Source organism: Spermophilus citellus, assembly GCF_964194105.1.
Source record: "Spermophilus citellus genome assembly, chromosome: 3".
Classification (NCBI taxonomy): domain Eukaryota; kingdom Metazoa; phylum Chordata; class Mammalia; order Rodentia; family Sciuridae; genus Spermophilus; species Spermophilus citellus.
The window spans coordinates 199673441-199697852 of NC_138184.1; the positions used below are offsets into that span (position 1 = coordinate 199673441).

The 24412-nt window shown below is 36.2% G+C and overlaps 1 protein-coding gene across 1 annotated transcript in view; it reads right to left on the reverse strand.

Annotated features, from left to right (window-relative positions):
* PPP1R9A (protein phosphatase 1 regulatory subunit 9A) overlaps positions 1-24412 on the reverse strand; it is a 322192-nt gene that overhangs the window by 296887 nt on the left and 893 nt on the right. Inside the window, exon 3 of the mRNA XM_081284725.1 lies at positions 21560-23154. Coding sequence (XP_081140851.1) covers positions 21560-22954 — 1395 coding nt within the window. The 5' untranslated portion in view covers positions 22955-23154. The remainder of the gene's footprint in view (positions 1-21559; positions 23155-24412) is intronic.

Genomic DNA, 24412 nt, shown 5'->3' on the forward strand with positions numbered 1-24412 from the left:
ACAGTAAATTCTGGCAAGGTTATAGGGGGAAATATATACTTGTACACTGTTGGTGGGATTACAGATCACCACTTCAGAAAGCAGTATGGAGATTCCTCATAAAACTAGGGATGGAACCACCATATGACTTAGCTATCCCACTCCTTGGTGTTTTCCCAAAAGATCTAAAATCACCACACTACAACAATAGTGTTGTAAAAAAACAACAGGCAATTGTGCTGTTCATAGCAGCACAATTCACAATAGCAAAATTATGGAATCAACCCACATGCCTGTCAATAGATGAATGGGCTAAGAAATTGTGATGTACATTTTATATATATATGAAATCATAAAACATACATAATGAAATTATGGCATATATGTATGTATGGAAATGGAGAATATCATGCTAAGTGAAATAAGTCAGAATCAGAAACTCAAAGGTTGAATATTTTCTCTCATATGCAGAAGCTAGAGTAAAATTAAGGAAAGGGGAAGGGAAAGATAGGATAACATAAAGAACCAACCAAATACAAATTAATAGATAAACTAAAGGAAGTCTAGCAGAATAGAGGAAGGAGAAGGGACAGAGAAAGAAGAAAAAATGGAAGGGAAAAGCGAGGATTGTGGACTGAAATAGACTTCCATTCATGTCTGAGTTTGTCAGGATATAAAGGTCTAATTAAAAAAGCGGGGAGGCAGCACTAAGTAATCTATTTCTGGCCACCCCTAAGGTAGAAATGCTTAATTATAAGCACTTGCCAGTTTATCTTATGTAACAGAAAAGAAAACTAAGCTTGCCTTTAAAACTGACTACCAACTAGCCCCATACCTACCTCAAGCAAAGTATATGCCAAGAGTCACGTCAGTGAAGAATCGGCCCAAAAACTCACAAAGAAGAGAGAGCCACAAAAATAGCCATTCCCACTCATTTACCATTCAAACTCTCAGAGGTCACAAAGAAATAGTATTTTAAGAAACCACAGTCTAATTCATGCAGAATGATTTCTTAAACAAACATGTACATTATCATCATGTTGGTTAGTATACTTAGTATTTGTACAAATATATGTTGTATGTCATTTTTATTCATTTTCATGATGAACTTTAGGGGAATTTAATTCATGACAAATTATTTATCATATAAATAATGTGACTTTTATTTTCAGGAAGAAAAGCTCACTGTGTGAGACTAGGCCAATAAGAAACTAATTTAAAGTGACCTATGTCAAAGAATGGTTGCTGGAAATCAATTGAGTCATAAATTAGAAGTTATAGTAATACCATCTGAAGCTAACCATGCCTTCAGAAAACAAGCAACAATGAAACATCTTACTGATGAGAACATTTTTTCCCCAGTGTAAATTAAGATTGGAAGAGAAGTTGTTTTGGCCTATTGCTAATGAAGAACAATATTCATATATATTTCCCTGCAGGTTTTGCTTAGGATTATTACAAACCCCATACTACAGAGGGTGAAAAATGCTGGAAAAAATCTGCAAGTTAAAAAAAGAAAAAGAAAAAAGAAAGACTTCCAGCTTACCATGCAAAGTTAATTCTGCAAAAAGTAACAGTAATCCCCATACCTAATTTTTTTGGGGGGGCAGGGGGTGGTACGGGGATTGAATTTAGGAGCACTTAACCACTGAGCCACATCCCCAGCCCTATTTTGTATTTTATTTAGAGACAGGGTCTCACTGAATTGCTTAGCCCCCTGTTTTTGCTGAGGCTGGCTTTGAACTTGTGATCCTCTTGCCTCAGCCTCCCAAACTGCTGGGATTAAGGTGTGCACCAGTGCCCGGCTCTGTGTTTTTTTGGTTTTGTTGTTGTTGTTGTTTTGGTAGAGTCCTTGCCTTGCATGTGAGGCCCTGGGTTCAATCCCTGGCACCAAAAAAAAAAAAAAAAAAAAAAAAAACTGTGTATATATTTTTATATCAATTTATTAACATTCTACACGGTGGTGCATACCTATAACCCCAGCTACTCAGAAGAACAAGGCAAGAAGACTAGAAATTTAGCCTGTCCCAAAATAAAATTTTAAAAAGGGCTGAGCATGTAGCTCAGAAATAGAATGCTTGCTCGTCATCTTTAAGGCCTTGGGTTCAATACCTAGTACCAAAAAAATAATAACAACAGTATAGTTTAACCTATAAGACAGAGAAAGCTCGGCACTGGTTCTTTTAGAACCTGATCTCTGATTCCAAATTGACTACTAATCTTGTACACAATCCTGACTTGTTATTACATATTTTAAATGATCTAATAATACTATCCTACTTTACCAGAAAAAAATATCTGTCAGGGGCTTTAAATTGCTGTTTTTCCATTCCCTTTCCTGATTAAAAGTACTCATTTTAGCTGGGCGGGGTGGCACACACTTGTAATTCCAGCGGCTCCAGAGGCTGAGACAAGAAGATCTGGAGTTCAAAGCCAGCCTCAGAAAAAGGGGAGAGGGGTGTTGAAGGGGGCACCTAAGCAACTCAGTAAGACCTATCTCTAAATAACATACAAAACAGGGCTGGGGATGTGGCTCAGTGGTTAAGTGCCCCTGAGTTCAATCCCTGGTATCCCTCTACCCCAAAAAAGTACTCATTCCCTAGCCTCAATCCAAACTGACCACCAACTTTCCTCAAAGTTCCTTATTTCACCTATTACCAGTAAGCTTGTTAAAGCTTTATAACACTTTTTTTTTTTTTGGGGGGGGGGGTAGTGCTGGGGAGTGAAGCCAGAGTCCCGCACATGCTAGGCAGGCAAGCATTCAATCACTGTGCTATACTCCAGCCCCTAAACTTTTATCCTTCTTAAAATCTTTCTAATCTTTTCTTCTTTTTATTTTTTTTTAATTATAGATGGACACAATACCTCTATTGTTTGTTTATTTTTATGTTGTGCTCAGGATCGAACCCAGGGCCTCACATGTGGGAGGCAAACGCTCTACCACTGAGCCACAACCCCAGCCCCTAATCTTCTCTTCTTCCAAGCTTTCTTCAAAGCTCTATTTCCTCCAAAATGTGGGCCTGTCCGATAGGGCTGCCCCAACACTTTCATCATGTATCACCCCTTATGCTTATCTTTTCTCATATCACCTCAATGACTCAGATAATCCATATCTAATACTCAAATCCACAGCCTTGATTCTAACGCCCCATCCTATTTTGCAATAGTTAGATCAAAGAGAATCAATTTGCTCTTTATGCCTAGCTAATTTCTTTACTATCTCTCATCTGTTGACATCTGTTCTTAAGCCAAGCACCTAGCCAAGATCTTTTGTGGTAAGAAAAGGAGAAATAAGTAGATGAATAAATAGTTGCATATGATTTTTGTACTTAAAAGTTAATTTATACTGGAGCTGGGGCTGTAGCTCAGTGGTAGAGTGCTTGCCTAGCATATGTGAGGCACTGGGTTCAATTCTCAGTACTGCATACAAATTAATGAACAAAATAAAGACCCATCAATGTCTAAAAAAACATTAAAAACTAAAAGTTAATTTATACTAAATAACACCTCTCATCATCTGCCTAATCCAGTCCACCCAGCCTTCCCTCTTGCCTGTTTTGACCCCAATTCTTACAAATCTTCATTACATATTATCCATGTTCACTTAGGCCACCACATACCCAGAACACACCTGCCCCTTCAGTCTGCATCAGAGTTGTCTTTCTAATACTCAAACCCCACTGTGCCTTCCCAAGCTCAAACTCCCACCAATGGTGGGTGTAGTGGTGCACACCTGTACCCAGCTACTCAGGACGCTGAGGCAGTAGGATCCCAAGTTCAAGGGCAGCCTGAGCAACTTAGTGAGACCCTGACTTGAAATAAAAATAAAAAGGAATGAGGATGTAGCTCAGTGGTAGAGCACTTGTCTAGCATGCATGACACTATGAAGTTCAATCCCCAGTGATGCCAAAAAGAAATTTTTAAAAATTCATGTATATTTTAACAGGTTTGCATTGATGTAAGACACCTAATCATACATTCACTCACTGATCTTTTGATATATCATACCACAGCTTTTTCTTTTCTTTCTTCTGCTTCTTCTTCTTCTTCCTTTTTTTTTTTTTTTTTTTTTTTTTTTTTGGTACCGAGGATTAAACTCAGAGGCACTCAACCACAGAGCCATATCCCCAGCCCTACTTTTATTTAAAGACAGGGTCTCACTGAGTTGCTTAGTGCCTCACCATTGCTGAGGCTGGTTTTGAACTCATAGTCCTCCTGTCTCAGCCTCACAAGCTACTGAAATTACAGGTATGTAATTAAGATCCTATTTATTTTAAGCCTAAAGTCTTTTCTTTAAGAATTAATTGGCAGGGGCTGGGGATGTGGCTCAAGCGGTAGCGCGCTCGCCTGGCATGCGTGCGGCCCAGGTTCGATCCTCAGCACCACATACCAACAAAGATGTTGTGTCCGCAGAGAACTAAAAAATAAATATTAAAAAAAAAAATTCTCTCTCTCTCTCTCTCTCCTCTCTCACTCTAAAAAAAAATTAATTGGCAGATTAATTATTGGCATTATTTTTCTCACATAATTCATTGACCTGTGGCCAGTTTGGCTTTCTTCAAAGTGGAATAAAAACTTGAAAATTACTAGAGTAGCAAATCCTTTTAGATATATGCTGAAACTGCGCAGTCGTCCATATCATGCTCATATAATTTAACGTAAGATTTTTAAGTGACGTCTTTACAAGATCTTTCCAAAGGATTTAATTCACATTTTTATAGAAAGAGTATCTTTCTTTTCACACTTACGTGTTATCAATTTACATTGATACTGAAGAAAATACACACTTAGACAAATAAATTGGATATAAATAGGTTTAGGAATATACCTAGCCAGCTCCTTAGTTTACAACTCAATTAGGCGAGATTGAGTAGTCAGGGCACAGTACTGAATTGTCTGCAGGCCAGAATCACTCAGGTGGGCATCAGTCATCATGTGTTCAATCCAGCAAACAGAAGACATCAATGAACCCAGCAAGTGAGCAGAAAGAAACTGGTAGGGCTGGAGTTACAGCTCATTGGTAGAGTGCTCGCCTGGCATGTACAAGGCTCTGGTTCAATCCTAGCACCCCAAAAATAAAGATTGATTTTCCACTTGTCTACATAATTAATCTTTATCCTCATAGATTCTATTCAAATATCATTTCCTTTATGACTCATGATTCTTCTCTTGCTGATAAAAGTAGATGTCCCTTCTCAGGAACATCAGTGTGCAAGCTGTTACATTTAAGGTGACCATATGTACTGGCTTCCCTGAGTCAGTCCTAAGCAATGCATGTTGCCCCCACCTAAGTATTATACCACCCCTTCACTCTCAAAGGGTCCCCATTTTAAAAACAGATTATATGGTCACTAGAGACACCACAAGATTCACAGGGAAGACTAATCAATAGTAATTATCTATGTACTTATTTTAAAAATAATAACCTAATTTTCAAATATTTGTAATCATTAATATTTCCCCTTTTATTGTCAAGAGTAACAGTTTAGACAATTATATGTGCTCTCCCATGTATATACCCCTATAACAACATTTACTACACCATCCTACAAATGTTTTCTTCTCTACTTCCTTCATAAGACATTTCTTGAGGAGCAAATGTTTGTCTTATGTATCTTTCTTTTTTGCAATATGGGGAATTGAACCTTTAGACTCATAAATGCTAGGCTAGTGCTCTACCACTGAACTGCATCCCCTTTTTGCGGGGTGGCAGTGGGTACCAAGGATTGAACTCAGAGGCACTCAATCACTGAGCCACATCCCCAGCCCTATTTTGTATTTTATTTAGAGATAGGGTCTCACTGAGCTGCTTAGAGCTCACTTTTGCTGAGGCTGGCTTTGAACTCTCAATTCTCCTGTCTCAGCCTCCCGGAGCCACTGGGATTACAGGCGTGCATACACCACTTCACTCATCCCTTTCTGATTTTCATTTTGGGATACACTCTTGAGAAGTTGCCCAGGCAAACTTGTGATCCTACTTATTTTAAGCTCAACTTATTTTAAGCATATTCAATAATGTCTGTTGATATTATCAATCTATTCAGAAAAAATGCTTCCCTAAACATCTGTAGCATAAGAAATTATTTATAAAAACCTGAATAATAGGTGAGTTATCAGTCTTGCACAGTAATTAGAGAATGTTATAATCATATTTATCTCTAAATGAAAAACATCAGCAATAGTAAAATTACAATCTAACATACTAGCTCAATTCTTTCAAATAATGTGAAAAACTTTCATAAGTCACTTTTTTTCTTTTTTTCTTTTTTTTTTTTTTTTTTTTTTTGGTTGATACTGGCAATTGAACCTAGGGGAACTCTACCAGGAAGCTGCATCCCCAGCCTTTTTATTTTTTATTTTGAGACAGTTTTAAGTTCCTAAGTCTGGCCTTGAACTTGCAATCCTCCTGCTCAGCCTTCCAAGTTGTTAGGATTATAAGTGTGTGCCACCATGTCAAGCTTAAGTCATACATTCTTATCAACCTTTTTCTAAAAGGTGCTTTTATTATATCCATTTTACAAGTGGGAAAACAATAACTTTCATAGTTCCACTACTATATATCATGGGCCCTGAAAATACTATGGTTATTCTTCAACCTCAATATATATATTACTTTTTAAAAAATACTTTCTAAAATACATCTCCAGAAATAAACCTAAAACCAAATAGTTAATTATTGTACATTTAAAAATATAAATACAGAGAATGGCTTAGACATTCTCTTTCTTATGGTGCTATTAAAAGCAATTTTTGCCTGGGGAAAATTTGTTCATACATAAACAAATTTGCATAAATAAACCAAGCCATTTCATATTTCAGCTTAATAACTGTCAGGCATCTTCCAGATAATGTAATTTATAGAGGAAACATTCGGGCCAAAAAATGTGATTTCAAGACCTTGGATTATTTGTTCCCATGCAATTTATTCTAATTACCTACAAATCAGTGAGAAAAATAGAAAACTCTTTTCTGGATAAACAAAAGTCATACTCAGCAAGAGCTTGATTACAGAATAAACAACCAACTATCAAAATATTTACAGATTATAACTTAGGAATGACAATGAAACCTAACACATTTCTAAAATCAACATTAAAGGAGTAGAGGTACAAAAATGACCCAAAATTGTAATTCCTGTCTAATCACTGTAAAGAACAAAAGAAACCTCATTATAGAAAACAGGCCAAGAAATAAAAAAGGAAGGAGACTAACTGGCAATAATTTAACTGCCTTCTTCAATTAGATTTTCACTGTAAGAATACAGATATAGGGGCTGGGGTTGTGGCTCAGTGGTAGAGCACTTGCCTAGCATTTGTGAGGCACTGGGTTCGATGCTCAGCACCACATATAAATAAATTTAAAAATATAGGTCCATCAACAACTAAATAAATAAATAAAAAGAATACAGATATACTCACATACTCAATTTATCAAAGCTGTGGCAAACTCTGAGTAATACAAACTCTGAGCTACTACAATTTCTAAATAGTTTTACAACTTTCCAATGGAGCCTCAATGTTTAGATTCTATTACAACTAATTACAAGCTTGAGTGATGACTCAAAGAAGAAATAAAGTTAAGGCAAAATGAATAACCTTCTCCTTTTACACCCCATCCCCAAGCCATATCTCACACAGCCATATTTTAATGACTATTCCTGTTACTTAATGAATTGCCATTACCTTATAAGGCAATAGATTGAAATTCCCCAAATGAAAGACAGCACAACAGTTTTAGTAAGCCAGAGCAATGGCCAAAAAAGATTACAGTTTGTAATGTAATCTCCCAGCTTTCATTCACCACAGTTAACTTGAATGGTTTTACTTACAAATCAATCATATAAGCATTATACGTATATAAATAATTACCGTCATCCCAACTTGGCCAATCAGATAGCAAGTAGGGAGGAACAGGAAAGGGAAGGAGCACTGGTGATAGCCATCACAGGTTAACCATGGACTCTGCGCCTACTACGTGACAGTCCTGGAGACACAACCACAAAAAAAGACAAAGTTCCTACCCTGAAAGTTTAAAGAACTTGCTTAAGACAAGCATGAGTCAGCAGGATCTGAATCAGGTATGTTTTATTCCAAACTATGTGATCATCCTATACAACACACCTCCCCAACAGAAGAACCACTTCAGCACATTTTCTAAGGATAAGAGGGACAGCAAAATCAAATCCCCTCAAGATATGTAGGAAAAAATAAGTTTTCTCTGGAACAGCTTCACAGGGTACAACGAAATAAGAAAAGGCAAAAGACTGTGGTTATTTTCATATTGTCAACTTGGCTGGATTATGGGGTCCAAGTACTTGGTTAAACTATTCTTCATGGTTCTATGGTGGGGTATTTTGTTATTATTATTTTTTTGTTTAGGTTTTTGTGTGTGTGTGTGAGATTAACATTCAAATTGGAGAACTTTGAGTAAAGCTTGTTTCCCCTCATAATGTGAATGGACCTCATCCAATCAGTTGAAAGCCTTGAACAGAACCAATACTGACTTCCTCCAATCAAAAAGGAATACTCAAGTAAATGACTTTTGTACTTGGCTGCAACATCCATTCTTCGCCAGGCCTCTGGCCTGCCAAACAACCCTGTAGATTTTTTTTTTTAAGTATTTGTTTTAAAATATTTTATTTTGGTTGTAGATAGACACAATATCTCTATTTCATTTATTTATTTTTATGTGGTGCTGATAATTGAACCCATTGCCAGGCTAAGAGAATGCTCTACCACTGAGCCACAACCCGACCCCCAACCTTGTACATTTTTGACTTACCAGTTGGCACAATCACGTGTGCTAGATAATTCCTTAAAAAATAAATCAATCTCTCTCTCTCTCTCTCTCTCTCTCTCTCTCTCTCTCTCTCTGTATGTGTATATATATATATATATATATATATACATACATACATACACATACACACACACACACACACACGCACACATCCTATTGGTTCTGTTTCTTTGGCAAACTCTGAGTAATACAATAACTAAACATTAAATATAGGACATGAAAAAAGACACCTTCAAAAATACTCCTACCAATATTCTCAGTTTATTTCCACCCTCCTCCAACAAGAAGGACAGACTCTGATGGTTCTAATAGGATCAACTCTAGCCAATGATCTCCTTTAGATTAAAGGGAAAAATTTCATAAGAGCAAAGTTAAACAATTCCAAACTAAAACTCCTCTGGTTGTTTCTTCTGCAAACTGGCCAATCTCCTAAGGACTCTCCAGTTCCTTACAGGTACTACTCAAAGAGCACATTATTCAGAGGAGGAAGCAGCAATATAAAAATTCCACAAGCATCATAATCTCCAATGGAAAAATACAAGTCTCATTTCAAACTTGGTTGGGTACATAATTAGCTAAGAAAGTTATCAGTAATTCAAATCACTTATGAAGTCAAACTTATATAAACATTCAAAATCATAACTAGTATTATCTTTTTCCTCCTATTGTCTTTTTCCATTGTAACCACTTTATAGATGAAGTTAAAATCGTAAATGTTTTATCTATTAATATCACCTCTTTTCCTTTAAATAGTCCTTATAAAGATATACAATCTAGATATCACTAGTAGAAACCAAGCATTCAACAAAATACTGAGAATTTCTTAGCCATTTTATCATAAGTTTGAAGCATACCTAATGAAAAATCATAATTATGCAATATCTGATCATATAAATTGAATTAGGACTTCATCAGAACTTATAAAATGCCAGAATTGTTTAAAACTCTAAGATTTAGTCAGGCATGGTGGTACATATCTGTAATTCTAAGGATTTGGTAGACTGAGGCAGGAGGCTGAGGAGAGTTTGAGACCAACCTCAGCAATTTAGAGAAACCCTGTTTCAAATTTAAAAAGGAAAAAAAAAAAAAAAAAAGACTGGGAGACTGGGGAAGTAGCTCATCCCTATGTTCAATCCAGTACCAATAAACAAACAAGCAAGATTCAAGTTATCAGCTGATCCGATTAGACCAGAAACAATACTTCACCCTTCTAATTTCAGAACCCTTACAAATCAACAAAACTATGTTTCTCATCATTTACATACTGTAATGTTATCTACAAGCTTCCCAAAGGTGGAAAACTACCCAGTGCATGAAAGGAACTGACCCTTTGACTCTTAACTAAAAATATATACTACAATATAGTCTAATCATACTTCAAATGGATCTCTTTTTCACTTAATACTTCTGTTAAGGGGAACAACAGGAAACTACATACTGGCTGGTGTTTTGGACAGGAAACACATTCAAAAGAACTCTGGGGAGGCCTAGAACTCAAAATCCTGTTTTTAACTGAGTGTGTGCATGTTTTTTCACAGGATTATGTGTAAGATACTGAACTTGACATCTCCACTCTCTCAAACACACGAATAGGAAGCCTACTAAAGCTCAATAGTCTAACAAATCGAAAGGATATGAGCTCACATGAGAAAAATGGTTAGGCTTTCTTTAAACACATGTTTATTATATGACTACCTGTTAAATTATGTTTCACTTCAAATCTAGTATAACTGGTTTTCAAAGGCATATTTTAAGTAACACATTAAGGTTTTGCATATACTATGACTGAACTCAAGGAAAATATCTAAGAGCTATGGAAATGTTATAGTCATAATTTAAAATAAATTATAAGGTCTTCCCCCTCTCATATCGAATTCTAATACAAGAGAGACCCCAAGTTCAATCTCTAACACTGCAAAGCGGGGGTTGGGGGGAGGGAGGAAGGCCTTTAAACACATAAATACTTTCAGTCTCACCAATAAGTCAATGAAATGTGTAGAAATTATGAGAGACATATTCACCTAACAAATGAAAACCTATAAAGCATCTAAAATAATATTAAGTGCTGGTGCAAGGACCATGGGAAAACTATTTCAATGCAATGCTAATTTTAAACTATTACAATCTTCCTGCATAATAATTCAGGCAGTATGCATCAAGGGCTTTAAATGTTTTAGCTAATAATTTTATTTCTAGAAAGGGATCCTAAACCAGGCCTGCTGGCACATGCCTGTAACCCCAGCTACTTGGAAGGCTGAAGCAAGGGGTTCTAAGTTTGAGGCTAGCCTCAGCAACTTAGCATGATCCTGTCTCAAAATGAAGAATAAAAATGTCTGGGAATGTAGCTCAGTGGTAGAGTACCCCTGGGTTCAATCTGCAGTACTGCAAAAATAAATGAATAAGAAATTAATTCTGAATAATAATAGATAATTCTAGATGTAACCTCGTCCCCCAAAAAAGTATATAGGGTTAATTCCCTTTAAACACTAATTTAGCATTATAAAAGGCAGTAAAGACCTAATGTACATCATTGCTATGGTTTGTGATATGCAGAACCTTTATTCCCAATATGATAACTCTGGCAGGTAGAACTTTTAAAAGTGGGATCACTGGTAGTGCAGAGAACATGATATTATAATGCCAAGGGTGTACCTTAGCAAGGCATAGTGGCCTATGCCTGTGATCCCAACTACTTAGGAGGCTAAGTTGCCCAGGCTGTCACAAAATAAAATAAAAATGGCTGAGGATACAGCTCAGTGATGGAGTGGTTCAATCCCCAGTTCCCCAAAAAAGAAAAAAAACTAGAGCACACCTTGTGCTTTGCCCTTTAGCAAGTATTTTCCTATCCTTTCACCTTCTGCCATGCTACAACTCCCTTGCCAGATGCCAACACATGCCCTTGGATGTCCCAGCCTCCAGAAAGAATCATGAACTAAATAACTATTCCTTTATGAAGGACCCAGTCTCAGGCATTCTGTTAGAATAATGAAAAATGAACTCAGACAATTATCATTATTTAGCTTTCCCTAATACTTCACAGATTTTAATTTCTGGTCCGGCCTTCACTTTTCATAAGACTTGTTTAAGTGTTTATTTGGGGGCTTAATTAAGCTCAATCTTACAATTTCTTTTTTTTAACATTTTTTTAGTTGTCAATGGACATTTTTTTTAATTTATTTATATGTGGTGCTAAGGAGGAACAAGTGCCTCACACATGCCAGGCAAGTACATTACCACTGAGCGACAGCCTCAGCCATCAATCTTATAATTTCTAAGAGAAAATAGATGCTTTTAGCACAGCATATTATATAATGATGGATATACAATTTAAATTACCACACTTTATTACAGTAACTACTGAATAAAGTTCTACAAAATAAACCCATTTTATGTATTGATGGATAAAAAGATAATTCAAACATCCTACAATCAGTTTGGGGTTTTTTTATTCATTCATTCATTTATTTTTATGATATTGAAGATTGAACCCAAGGGCACTCTACCTCTAATCTACATTCACAGCCCTTTTTTATTTTTTTATTTTGAGGCAGTATCTCACTAGTTGCTGAGGCTGGCCTCAAACTTGTGATCCTCCTACCTCAGTCTTTCAAGCAGCTGGGATTACGGACATGCACCATAGTACCTGGCTAACATCAGGGTTTTAAAAGATAAAAATAAAAAAAGAGATGTTTCAATATTTGTGAACCAATATTGGTATCCCCAGGAGATACCCAACAACATTTTTTTCTTACAATCAGCTTTGACTTTCCCAGGTGGGGGGCGGGGGGGGGAGGGGCAGAAGGAAATAAACAGATAGATAGGGACCATATATATAGGATCTATACACTATCAGTTGAGTAATGAAAAATGTAAATTTATATCTTTATTTCCTTTATGAAATAATTTCATACATCCATTTTATCTGAAACAAGTATTTAAAGAATCCATCAAGGGCTAGAGTTGTGGCTCAGTGGTAGAGTGATTGCCTAGCATGAGTGAGGCACTGAATCCGATCCTCGGCATAAACAAATAAATTGTCTAGCAACAACTGAAAAAACATTTAAAATTTAAAAAAAAAAAAAAGAACCTATCAATATAGCATTGACATACTGGGCATGGTGGCTCATGCCTGTAATCCCAGCAACTCAAGAGGCTGACGCAGGAAGATTTCAAATTCAAGACCGGCATCAGCAATTTAGCAAGACCCTATCTCAAAACAAAAAATAAAAAGGGATGGGAATGTGACTTACGCACACCTGGGTTCAATCCCTGTTATTAAAAAATACATTTTTATATTGTATTTTTAATAATACATTATTATATGTGTATTACATATATATTTATATGGATCTTTTAAAAAGTAGATCTAAAAAACTAACCAATAAAACTTGTTTTTCCATTTCCTCTACTGAAGTCCACTACAGTGGAAGGAAGTCTTTGAATGCCTAAAAATGGACCTCTGATTTTGAGTTCTATTTAATTCTTACATTCAAGATTAGACATAAATTTTCTGATATGAATATACTTTCATAAAGCTCTGCTTATGCACATTTTTCAAAGAGGAGTAGAAATAAAAGGGTATTTGGGGAGGAAAAATCTAACATGGCTAAAAGAAAAAGTACACCTCACTATATAGTAACAGACTCAAAGCAAAGTCACTCAGTTTCTTAAGGGCCATGCTAGTCCAAAGGTATCAAGAGACAAACCCAAAATTCCTACTCTGGAAATCTCTCACCTGGCCATTCCTGGAGAGAAACCCCCAAGACCAAGATCTGTTTACCTTTTTGACCCTTACTAACCACCATAGATCCCATTGTAGCCTACCATTTCAACTGGCATAGAAAATAATTTGTAAGATTCACATTCCCCAGTATAAAACTCATTATCCAACTTAAAAATTAGGGAGATACAGTCAGCAGTTTGATTTAAAACCACTTATCATCATCCATAAATATGTGGAGATCATCAGCATCCATAAATACATAGGAAATGGTCTTAAACTCTACAAAGACTTAAAATCCCAATGAAATAGATTAAAGAAGCAAAGAACAAAACTCTCCTCCTTCAACACTATAAAATTTCCAAGTATCTCTCTACTCTGGCTATTTCAGTGGCTTCTTTGTAAGGACAGGTGTGTAAGAAAGAAATAGGAAATTAGGCTGAAAATTTAGCAATTGTGCAAAAAATTATCAATATTTCAATCATGTTGAACTGTATTATGAAGCTATTTCCAGAACAAAAGTGAGCGAAGCAATTAATATGTCAGCAACTATATTACAAAACATGTCTTTCTTTATTCTTAGGTTCCTCAGTAGGATGTTTGAATATACAGTTCAACCCATACTTTCAAAAGTTAAGCTGCTTTAAAAATCCACTCCATAAATATGTTCTCCCATGGATTTAAAACTTAAACTATTTTATGATTTTTAATATAATCTATAGCATAAGTAACAATCTTAAAAGCAATTTAATATAATTTTTTCATTTTAATATTTCAACAAAAGATATCCAAAAGATGTTTTATTTTCCTTTGAAATAAAAGCACAAATATTTATGATTATGGTCTAGTACAAATATGATTATGGTATACTACAATCATGACTATGGTTTAGTACAAATATATAATCAGAGAATTACATAATACTAAGCTAAGAAGGGATCTTAGATAAATGACAAGTAAAAGAGTCTCAATAAAAAGAAATCAAAGGTCTCAAGAGGCAGATCTGTCCAAGTTCACAGAATATCAAGTAACTCTTGGTGTTACTTTTATTATGACTAGTTAATATTTAATAGTAAAACAGATACTGTACTTCAGCAAACAATATATAAAAAGCTATATAAATACCTGCCTCAAATCACTTATCTTCATAGATGGCTGCAGTAGAGATAATAGCAAATGGGCATATGAAATCTAAATTGACATATTTAAGGAACAAGAAAATTTTTTTAAATAAAGATTCAAGTTTTCCCATAAATAATTCCAATCAATGTAAAGTAATACCAAAATTAGTAACATACAGCAATCAGAGAGAAATAAATATCAGATCACTAAAAAATAATAAGGATTCCTTCTTCCCAGAAAAGACCAATGTAAAGATGAAAATCAGTATTAACATAATTTTTGCCTTTAAAGAAACTCTGTGCCGAATCAAGCACTCCACACTGTGTTTTAGACTACGTTAACAGAAATGCAGCGCCCCAAGCAAGGGAGCTGTTTCAATCATCCTCATTGCCACATAAACCTTGTCTTCCTCAGTTACATATCTCCTCCTTCCTTCTTGGATTCTTCTGTCTCCTTGGCTTCATGTCTTCTTTCTATGAAATTCTATTAAAAGGTAGACAACATTTGTTGCTCCCACATCCTGCCATTTAATTTTTAGACCATGTCATCATTGCAAAAACTCTTTTGTCCTTGCTACCTAGACTTTCCTATAGTGAGTTATCCTCACAGATTCTTAAATTTAACATATCCCAAGTCATACTCATTGTGTCTCCTACATTCCTTTAAAAGAGCATGTTCCTGGTTCCATTTATATGAAATATCTAGAAGAAGCAAATCCATAGGGACAAGAAGTAGACTACTGTTTGCCAGAAGATGGAAGAAGAAGAATTGGGAGAGACTACTAACAGGCACAGAGTTTCTTCCTGGCATGATTAAAATGTTCAAGAATTAGATAATAGGGGCTGGGGTTGTAGCTCAGTGGTGGAGCCCTTGCCTCGCCCGGGTGAGGCACTGGGTTCAATCCTCAGCACCACATAAAGATAAATAAATAAAGGTATTGTGTATAAAATAAAAATATTTTAAAATATTTTTTAAAAAGAATTAGATAATAGTAATGACTGCACAACAGTATAAATATACTGAAAACCACTTTTGCAATTTAAGTCAAGGAGTTTTTGTGTTATTTGAATTTTATCTCAATAAAAAAATGCTAATTAAAATTAATAAATAAAAACAAGTGTACACACACACACACACACACCAGCTTGCCCTTTCTTGTAATTTTCCTTTTACCTTCCAAAGAAATAAACTTCCCCAAAGTAGAATTATTCAAGCATAAGCTAAAAGATCATCTGTCAGCAATATGCTATTGAAGGGCTTCCCAAAGTGACTGGGAAATTACATTAGATTACCTTTAAGTATATTTCAACTCTAAATTTCTGTGTCACCAAAGTAAAGAGATTGGAACCAAAAGTGACCTGGGAAAAAACTAAAGATTAACTTGAACATTTTTCTTCTTTTTTCAATATGAGAACTGTAAAATATAAGCAATATAATCAAAAGAACAAAATAAAATAGGTCCAAAGTGAAAAAGCACAGAAAAATAAGAAAAAATAGCAAGTCAATTAGATAATGACACCAAAACCAACAAATTATTTTCAGAGTTTAATAGCACAATGTTTGTTTCATTTATACCCAATTTATCCTACATCTAACTGTATTTTTCTACAAATGCCTAAACTTCTTTTCCTTTTTAGTGATAAAGCAAGATGGTAGAATAAAAGTTAATGCAAATAAGATTAAAATCAAATCACTCCCGATGAGCACATAATTGGGTTATTAAGGTAAACAATGTATGAATATAATAGAAAGTTATTTCCCCCAAAATCTGGCATCTTACAGAAGCCCATGAATCTAACAACTAGTCTCATTTGTGAGAAAGTTTAGAAGGAAGATACTTAATGATGTGGAAAAGCAAAGAAACTTCAAATCTTCCTACTATAAATGCCAGCAAACCTCTAAAATAATTTGCTATAAAGGCAAAAAAGTCTTTCTTTAAACAAAACCAGCCCTTTCAGAAGCTAGAAGACTGTGCTTCAAACTCTTGGTCCAAAAAGGGGTCTGTTGACCAACAGCATCAGTACCACTTAAGAGGTTGTTAGAAATGCAGAATCTCAGGCCCCACTCCAGACTGTTCCATGAGTTTGCTATATTACTTGAGGATATTAAATTCTGTCAAGAAAACAAATGGGGCCTGGAGGTGTAGCTCAGAGGTAAAGCACTTATATAGTACATATGCAAGTCCCTGGGTTCAGAAAAAAATAATAATAATAAAAGGATAAAAGAAAAACAGAAACAAATGCAATAAATGAAACTCATATGGAGTGATCAATTTAAATGATGGTAAGCAAGCTTACAGCTTATGAGGAAAAGACAACACTCACAGACTTGGTTAAGTATAGATACCTGAGAATGGAAGCTGGTGAGATGAAGGCAGAATTCAATATATATATTACAAATAGGTAAGTTAGTAACCCAAATGACATTGCAAAAATAGAATAAAATACTATGGGAGGGCTAGGATCGTGGTTCAGTGGTAGAGTGATTGCTTATCACACATGAGGCACTGGGTTTGATCTTCAGCATCACATAAAAATAAACAAAATAAAAAGTATTGTGTCCATTTGTAACTAAAAAAATAAAATTTTTAAAAAGGTACTATGGGGATAAAAAGAGTTTACTAATAGAAAGGGATAAAAAGACTAATTCACCATTATGCCATGTCTGAACTGACATTATGCCTTCTATTTCAGATGGATGTCACCTCCATATCAAGCCATCCACTAAGGATACTCAGTATGGTCCCATTCTGGAACCACATCATTAATCAGTGTAATCTTGGCCCAAATATTAACTCTGGTCCTCATAACCACACCACCAATAGAAAAGACGAATGGGAAAGAGAGACAGGGGAGGTGAACACTATGTAGCCAGGAAGCAGGCAATAGAGTCCTACCAACTTTGCACCTTATCTAAGTGTGTTAATAACTCACTCCATGATTTTGTTCTTGTTTCTGGATTTGTGCGTTAAATTTATTTGATAAATTGAGAGATTCGAGCATTGTAATTTGAGTGCTGAATGCTTCTATTCAATAACCTCTGAGTGCTTGACTGGTACTGTATTTGGAGGCTAACCTTTGCATGAAGGTAATTTCCCACAGAACACCTACTGAAACATAATCTGCATTTTAACAAGATCCCCAAGTGATTCATATGCATATTAAAATTTAAGAAGCACTGACAAAACTGTAAGAAAAAGAAGCCTCCACAAAGATAAAAAGTTGGATCTCAGAAAAACTATGCTCAGAATACCATCTTAAACAAAAGACTGCACATACCAGGAAGAGACCGGGAGCCCCCAAAGTGGGAGAGAATACAGAGAGATCCATATTTGACAGCTATCGTGCAGGTTTAAAGAAGCCTTGCTTTGCTTGTGGGTCCTCCTTTGAACTCTAGGTCTCTAAAGCTCTGTATAGTTTGAGAAAACACTCCAATACAGCACAATGCACAGCAACATTAACTCTGCACTCTCTTCCTTCCTGGAAGTAAAGAAAATCTACTTTTTCAAAAAACGCTATATTTCAAGAATACCAATATAAAGACTATCAGTAACAGTGAAAGGGTTCTGACTTCCTTCATGAGGCTACAGTGACCTCAGAAGGGTCATCCAAGAGCAGAATTGAGATGAGCCTGAAAAGCCTTGTTCATGGGTTACACTCCTCCCACCTTGCAGGGACTCCGAACTGGGAAGGCTCCTGTCGCCTACAGTATATCCCATTGTTCCTGACACATATGAGGGGCTCAGTAACTGTTCTGGAGTAAAAGAAAAAGTAATGACAAATGTCACTCTGTCTATCCTTGATTCCTCTAGATACATTTACTTTAATTCAATCACTTGTCTCTGAGAAATTCCTGAAAATGAAAACATAATTCCACATCTCAAACTAATTTGATTCATAACACCTTCCCGTCCATATCTTGAAGGAGGATTTTACATTTTCTATTATTAATCCCATTTGAATATTCCATGACATCAACTTATACGATAAGAAACAACTGTGCCCATGAAACAGAGGAAGTTATACAACTGCTGGCCAACAATATCATCTGACTGTTTTTAAGTCATTAACAAGTACTGGGACTATGCTACCCAGGAAAGATCAGCTATTTTCTTTTTCTAGGTCCAGATTTAAGACATAATATGGTAATATCTTTAAAAGAAGTGAACTAGACACCGAGGACAATTCGCACATGCAAAGATCATAAATAAGAACTATACAAACACTAAAGATGTTGGGACTATTTTACTGAGTAAGGAGTAAAATATCAGGAAAAGAACATAAAAGTTTCAAAAATCATTTCTATAAAGAATGTGTACCCTGTTGCTTCCAAAGTATGTTTAAATTTCAAAGGAAAAGATTTTGTTTGGAAATCCTAATTTCCCATTCCATAAAGCTTTATGAAAAGAATAAGGAAACACACACAGGGGTAGCTGAATGTACTCTGTTCCAAATAATCTATCAAATCCCTTTCACTCTGCGCATTTAATATATCCATATATTGCTAAAGAACACACCAGACATTAGACATTTTGACACAGTTTTGTACACTGTTTTATATGGGTTTTAAATATAATGTGTTTAAGAATTGCCTCTATAAGGTCACAGAGCAAAGGGATAACCTTATAGATTTTTCTGTCTTCTGCAGCTAGCAGCATGAAAGATCACATATGATAAGCCTTCCCAAAATACTTGTTAAATTTAATTAAGTATTACCACCCTAAGAGGCAAAACAAAAAAAAAATCTTAATTGGAGAATAACCAAATGCCACCATCATCACCAACAGAAAGCAGTTCTCAAAATTTCCAAGTGAATCTACTTGCATGCCAAACAACAGAAACAAGAAAGAGTAATTGTCTCATTCATTACAAAAGGGCTAATAATGAATCTTCTGTTTGCAAACTTAATCCACTCCAACTAGTCCTGTTAACTGCCTGATAAAACGCAGGGCGTTATGTTTGCTTCATGAGCTTGATCTAAGTTCTTCATGAAATGTATTAAACCTAAATGCACGTAATCTATTTTCATTCCATCTATTCAGAAATCCAATTTATTTATTACATGAAAATTAAGAGGTAAAACACTATTATGAGCAAAAACACTATTATGAGCAAAGGCAGCAAAAAGCACTTGACTTTCAAAATATCGTACCCAAAAAGCTGGCTTCTTCCCAGATATGAACAGACATATTTCAATGATAAATCCTTTAAAGTCAATTAAAATCTACCTTCATGCAGTTATGTTTTGTGCAGCATAGGACCCAAATACAGAGTGAGCATCCCAGAGAGTTGAGTGGCTAATGTTCTACTTAATAAATGGTTCATAAACTGCTATCCCCCTATTAAAAAGTCAGTTGCTGGCTTTAACAAACTCCTTGAAGAGTTTATTTCAGTTATTCCTGCTTTGCCCAGTGTGAAATGATTTAATCCTGTTGCTTTCTTCCTAAAGGGTAGAAAAACCATGTTCAGAGGAGGCATGAATGGTGAAATTTGGGTGCTCACTGGACAGGCTTTAGGGAAGGATGCCTTTGAGGACAGTGCCTAGAAGTGGAAGGAGAGTGGGGAATGGGAAGGAAAGAAAAGAACACTGGCAGGTGGATAAGCACCCTACTTAGCTTACTTTCAAATTAGATTCACGATTCAAGTTTATTTCAAACAGTTTAAGTTGACATGATCTATTCTGATCCATAACTTAATGCCTTACACTCTTAAAATGAAAATTTGCCTCCCAACAGCTGAAAATAATTTAATAAAATATGACTTTATTTCAAAATAGCATTTCATAACTAAAACAATCAGACTTCTCTGTGGGTATTTCTATGTAAATTCTATATCTTATGGCTATATATAGAAGTTCATAAAGAGAAATAACAGTGATTCTAGATTTTCAGGAGAAATTTTTTAAATATATGACACCAAACTCCAAATCTGTCATATATACGCAGGATGTAAGCTAGGAGCTCCTAAAAAGTGGTTTCAAACTACACATTTGCCACCATAACACTCCCCCTACACACCACCCCACAGATTCCCCAAGGAGAGCATGCCAGAATCTGAGAACTGAGCTGGTGGGCAAGCACACTTTGAATAAGCACTCAGGGGATTCTGATACTCAACCGACCACCTCCTGCCCCTACTGCCATTATCCACTAATAATGTTATAATGTTCCAATACCCGCTACTGATGTACTTTGTGCTATTCTCTTATACCAAATATTAACTAAGTGAAGTCATTAGAATACAGCTTCTGAATTCAACTGGCATTTATTCCAGTTTTTAAGAGGTAAAACTAAATCCATGAATAGCAAATCAATTTTGCTTTCTTTCACAAAATTTCACTTTAAAGCTATACAACAAATTCTGAAATCAAATCTGTTTACAGTCATAGCTTTTCAATGAAAGTATTTCAGTCAACCAATATACTTCCATAAATCAAATTTTCACTACTACGCAGCAATGAAAAAAAGTTCCAACATTCTTCACAATCCACTTACACTTAAGTAAGTAATAACTCAGATATTTTTAAGCAAGTAAATAAAGAGATTTCAAGGTTACCATAACTCACCCAATGTACCTTATACCTCATATCTTACGGTGCGTAGATTCAGGTTATTATTTAGAGGGAACATTAAGTGACACTTGTTAAAGCAGTTCTGTTTCAAACTGACACTCCTGATTTTCAGTGCTTCTATTGTTCATACTCCAATCCAGTGGAATGTACCTCACAAACTTCAACTTTCATATCACTCAATACTAGTTTATGCCACTACAAAGCACATTAAGAAATGTGATCTTTCTCCAAACCGAAACTTTTAAAATCACCTGCCAACAGGTGTACACATCCACACTATTGAATTCCTTACAAAAAACTTCTAGTAGTTGTCACATCTATTCTACATAGTTAGGCCACAACACTAAAAAACTTAGAAAACAAACTTACCTTAATTGGAGCACTACTAAACTTAATTTTCCGATTTGCTGGGATTTCTTCTTCTTCTGGCAATCCAACGATTTCCGAGTATTCCATATCAGGCTGATAGTAATTGTTCTCATCACTATCTTCCTCCTCATCCTGCTCAGTGCCTGTCTCTCCCCAGTCAGAATTATACCTGGATCTCACCCTATACACATTATAGTCACTATGCATATACACATGGGAACTCTCAAAATTATTTGAGTCTTCAGGTACTTCTTTTCCACAACTGGATGCAGAAGCATCAGGAGAGGTGATATCACCACCTGCAAGTTCTTTCCTCTGTTGTTTTGCTGCCTCACTTCCAACAGAATTAGCTTCAGCCTCTCCTAAAGGTTGGTTTTGGGGTGAAAGGATATCAGACTTTGGCATTGCCTTATTTTCAGCACAAGGCTCTTCAGGAAGATCTTTGTCAATTCTGTCCGGAGTCTCCTGGTTAGATATGGAGTCCTCGGCTTCCTGGCTCTGCTGTATCTCTTCACTAGGTAACGAAGCTAGAGAGGTACTTTTAGGAGCCACTTCTGGTACTGGAGTTGTATTACTCTTCTGAGCATCCTCTGTATCAACCCCTTGTTTGTTCGATGGAGACCAAGAATTAGAATCCTTAAGGTGGCCAAAGGTGTCAAGATTTGTAACAGTAACAGATGGTAAATTCAGAGGATAATGCCCAGTCACTGAGTATTCACTGTTTGCAGCCTTCTCAGAAATGATGGCACTGGGGGACTCGGTGTTCTCAAATACTGCACTCAGTTGACTCACCGTTGGGGAGACAGCCTCGGTCCGGGAGCTAAGGCTGTCCAAGGAATCAGTACTGCCTCTGTTGGACTTGGAACCACCCCACTCATCCTGTGGTTCACTCCCCCCAGCTTTTTCTTTCTTTGGGGAATAGCGGTTGTTTTGCCCTGACTCATGCCCACTTCTCTCAAACATCTTTCGGGTCTCTGTGAACTTAGAATATGAAGGGCCATCGTACATTGTGTCAAATCTACTAATTCGTTCAGATACAGAGGACTCCAATTTAACAACTGAGCCATCTGTTTTCTCCAGAAATTCTTTGGGCTTCATTCTTCTCTGAGGAGATGAAGGTCCACCTTTCCCCCTGGTTTTGGCAATGAGTGCAGCATTCTCATTGGGTTCCATACCCATCTGCATAAACAAGTTTTTAATTCTGTTGACATTGGAGCCATATTTCCTCCCCCTGCTCTGCTGGGAGCCCTCCCCTTCCTTTGCTTTTTGTTCCCCATCTGACTTGGGTTTGTCAAAGGTACTTTTCAGTGCCTGGAACTCAGTTCTATATGCATTCCTGTGAGGAGAGGCACTTCTCAGAGTGGTTCGTTCACCTGAAGACTCAGCTTTCAACATTTTTACTTCAAGGGTGAAAAGCCAATGTTCATAATGATCAAGGGGGGGAAAAAACTCTCTTCTCTAATCACCAGTATTTGGTCAAGAAAAGGGCCGCTCAAGTGGCATACTCTCAGTGATCGTCCCAACAAATGTATTAGGAAATTATTCAGTCAATAGTTACACAAAATGGCTTTTTCAAAGCAAGACTAGAGGTTCATCTGTAATAGAAAAGAATGAATTTCTGAATCCATGTACTCGAATTTATGTTTAGTCAACTAATACACACTTTATTGTCCAAGTGGTTTAGCCACATATCAAGCAGAAGAAATTATTTATTGAAATGGAAAGTTAAAAGTCAAAAAGTTAAAAGTTATCATTCTTATTGGTCTGATAACAAAAATGTATCAAACACAATTTGGAGGTCCCTATCAAACTCCCCTCCTTCTCTCCCCCCCCCCATCACCTCCTCCCCACACACATTACACTTAAGTACATTGGAAAACAATATTTTAGCCCATTCTGGATGCTTTTGCAAATGACCCTAAAAGAAACAGGCAATTCAAGTATGTTTAAAAAATCATCAAACTGTCTAGAAAAATTAATTGCATTTGCCATTATCCATACTCAGGTAGAACTTACTCTAAGTACAGTTAAAAGTTTGGAATCTATGTTTACAAACTTCAAAACATGCCACATTGGCTTATTTCAGTCTCTCTGTTCCAATATTCTCATCTACAGTATCCCCAAAGTGACACTAGTGCAATTTCAGAACAAAACAAGAAAAAAGTTCTTGAATGTCAATAAGTTTTACTCTAAGTTCAGTTATAGCCAATATTTGGAAGTTTTCTAACAGAGGATATATAATTATGGAGTGGGACGTAGACATCATGGGAATGAATGTATGAGAATGTGACAATCAGAAAGCAAATATACCATGACATCTCTTTTCCCAGTCCTGATTTGTTTATTCCTTCTTGCCTCTAACTTACTACAAACTCAAAACACAACAGCAATGCATGCTTTCTGGTCTCTAGCCCACAGCTGGATTTTATATCAATATGCTAGCAATCAAATACTTCAAGATCTGCTGAAGAGCAGACAATACCATTCTAAAGATTTTTCATTTTGTTTTTGTTTTGTTTTGTTTTAATATTAGACTGAACCACATCACCCTCACGCACAATCAGTTGAGGAAGCACACACTTTCACTTAAATTCGTCTCAGAACTCGTTTCCTGGCCCAGCATGCAAGCATGGCCCATGCAGACAAACAAGAAAGGCTGAAGAGTGTGGTGCCAGTTTTTTTTTCCCCCTTTCTTTTTTTGTAAAGCATCGACAATCTCCTTTTACCCTGACATTTTTTTTTAAAGCCATAAACACCCTCCCCTCTCCCCACTCACACACCCCATTCCCTCCCCCGCCAATTCGAGCCCGAGGGGGCGGAGGCGGGGGCATGGGGCCGCTGGGGATTCAAAAC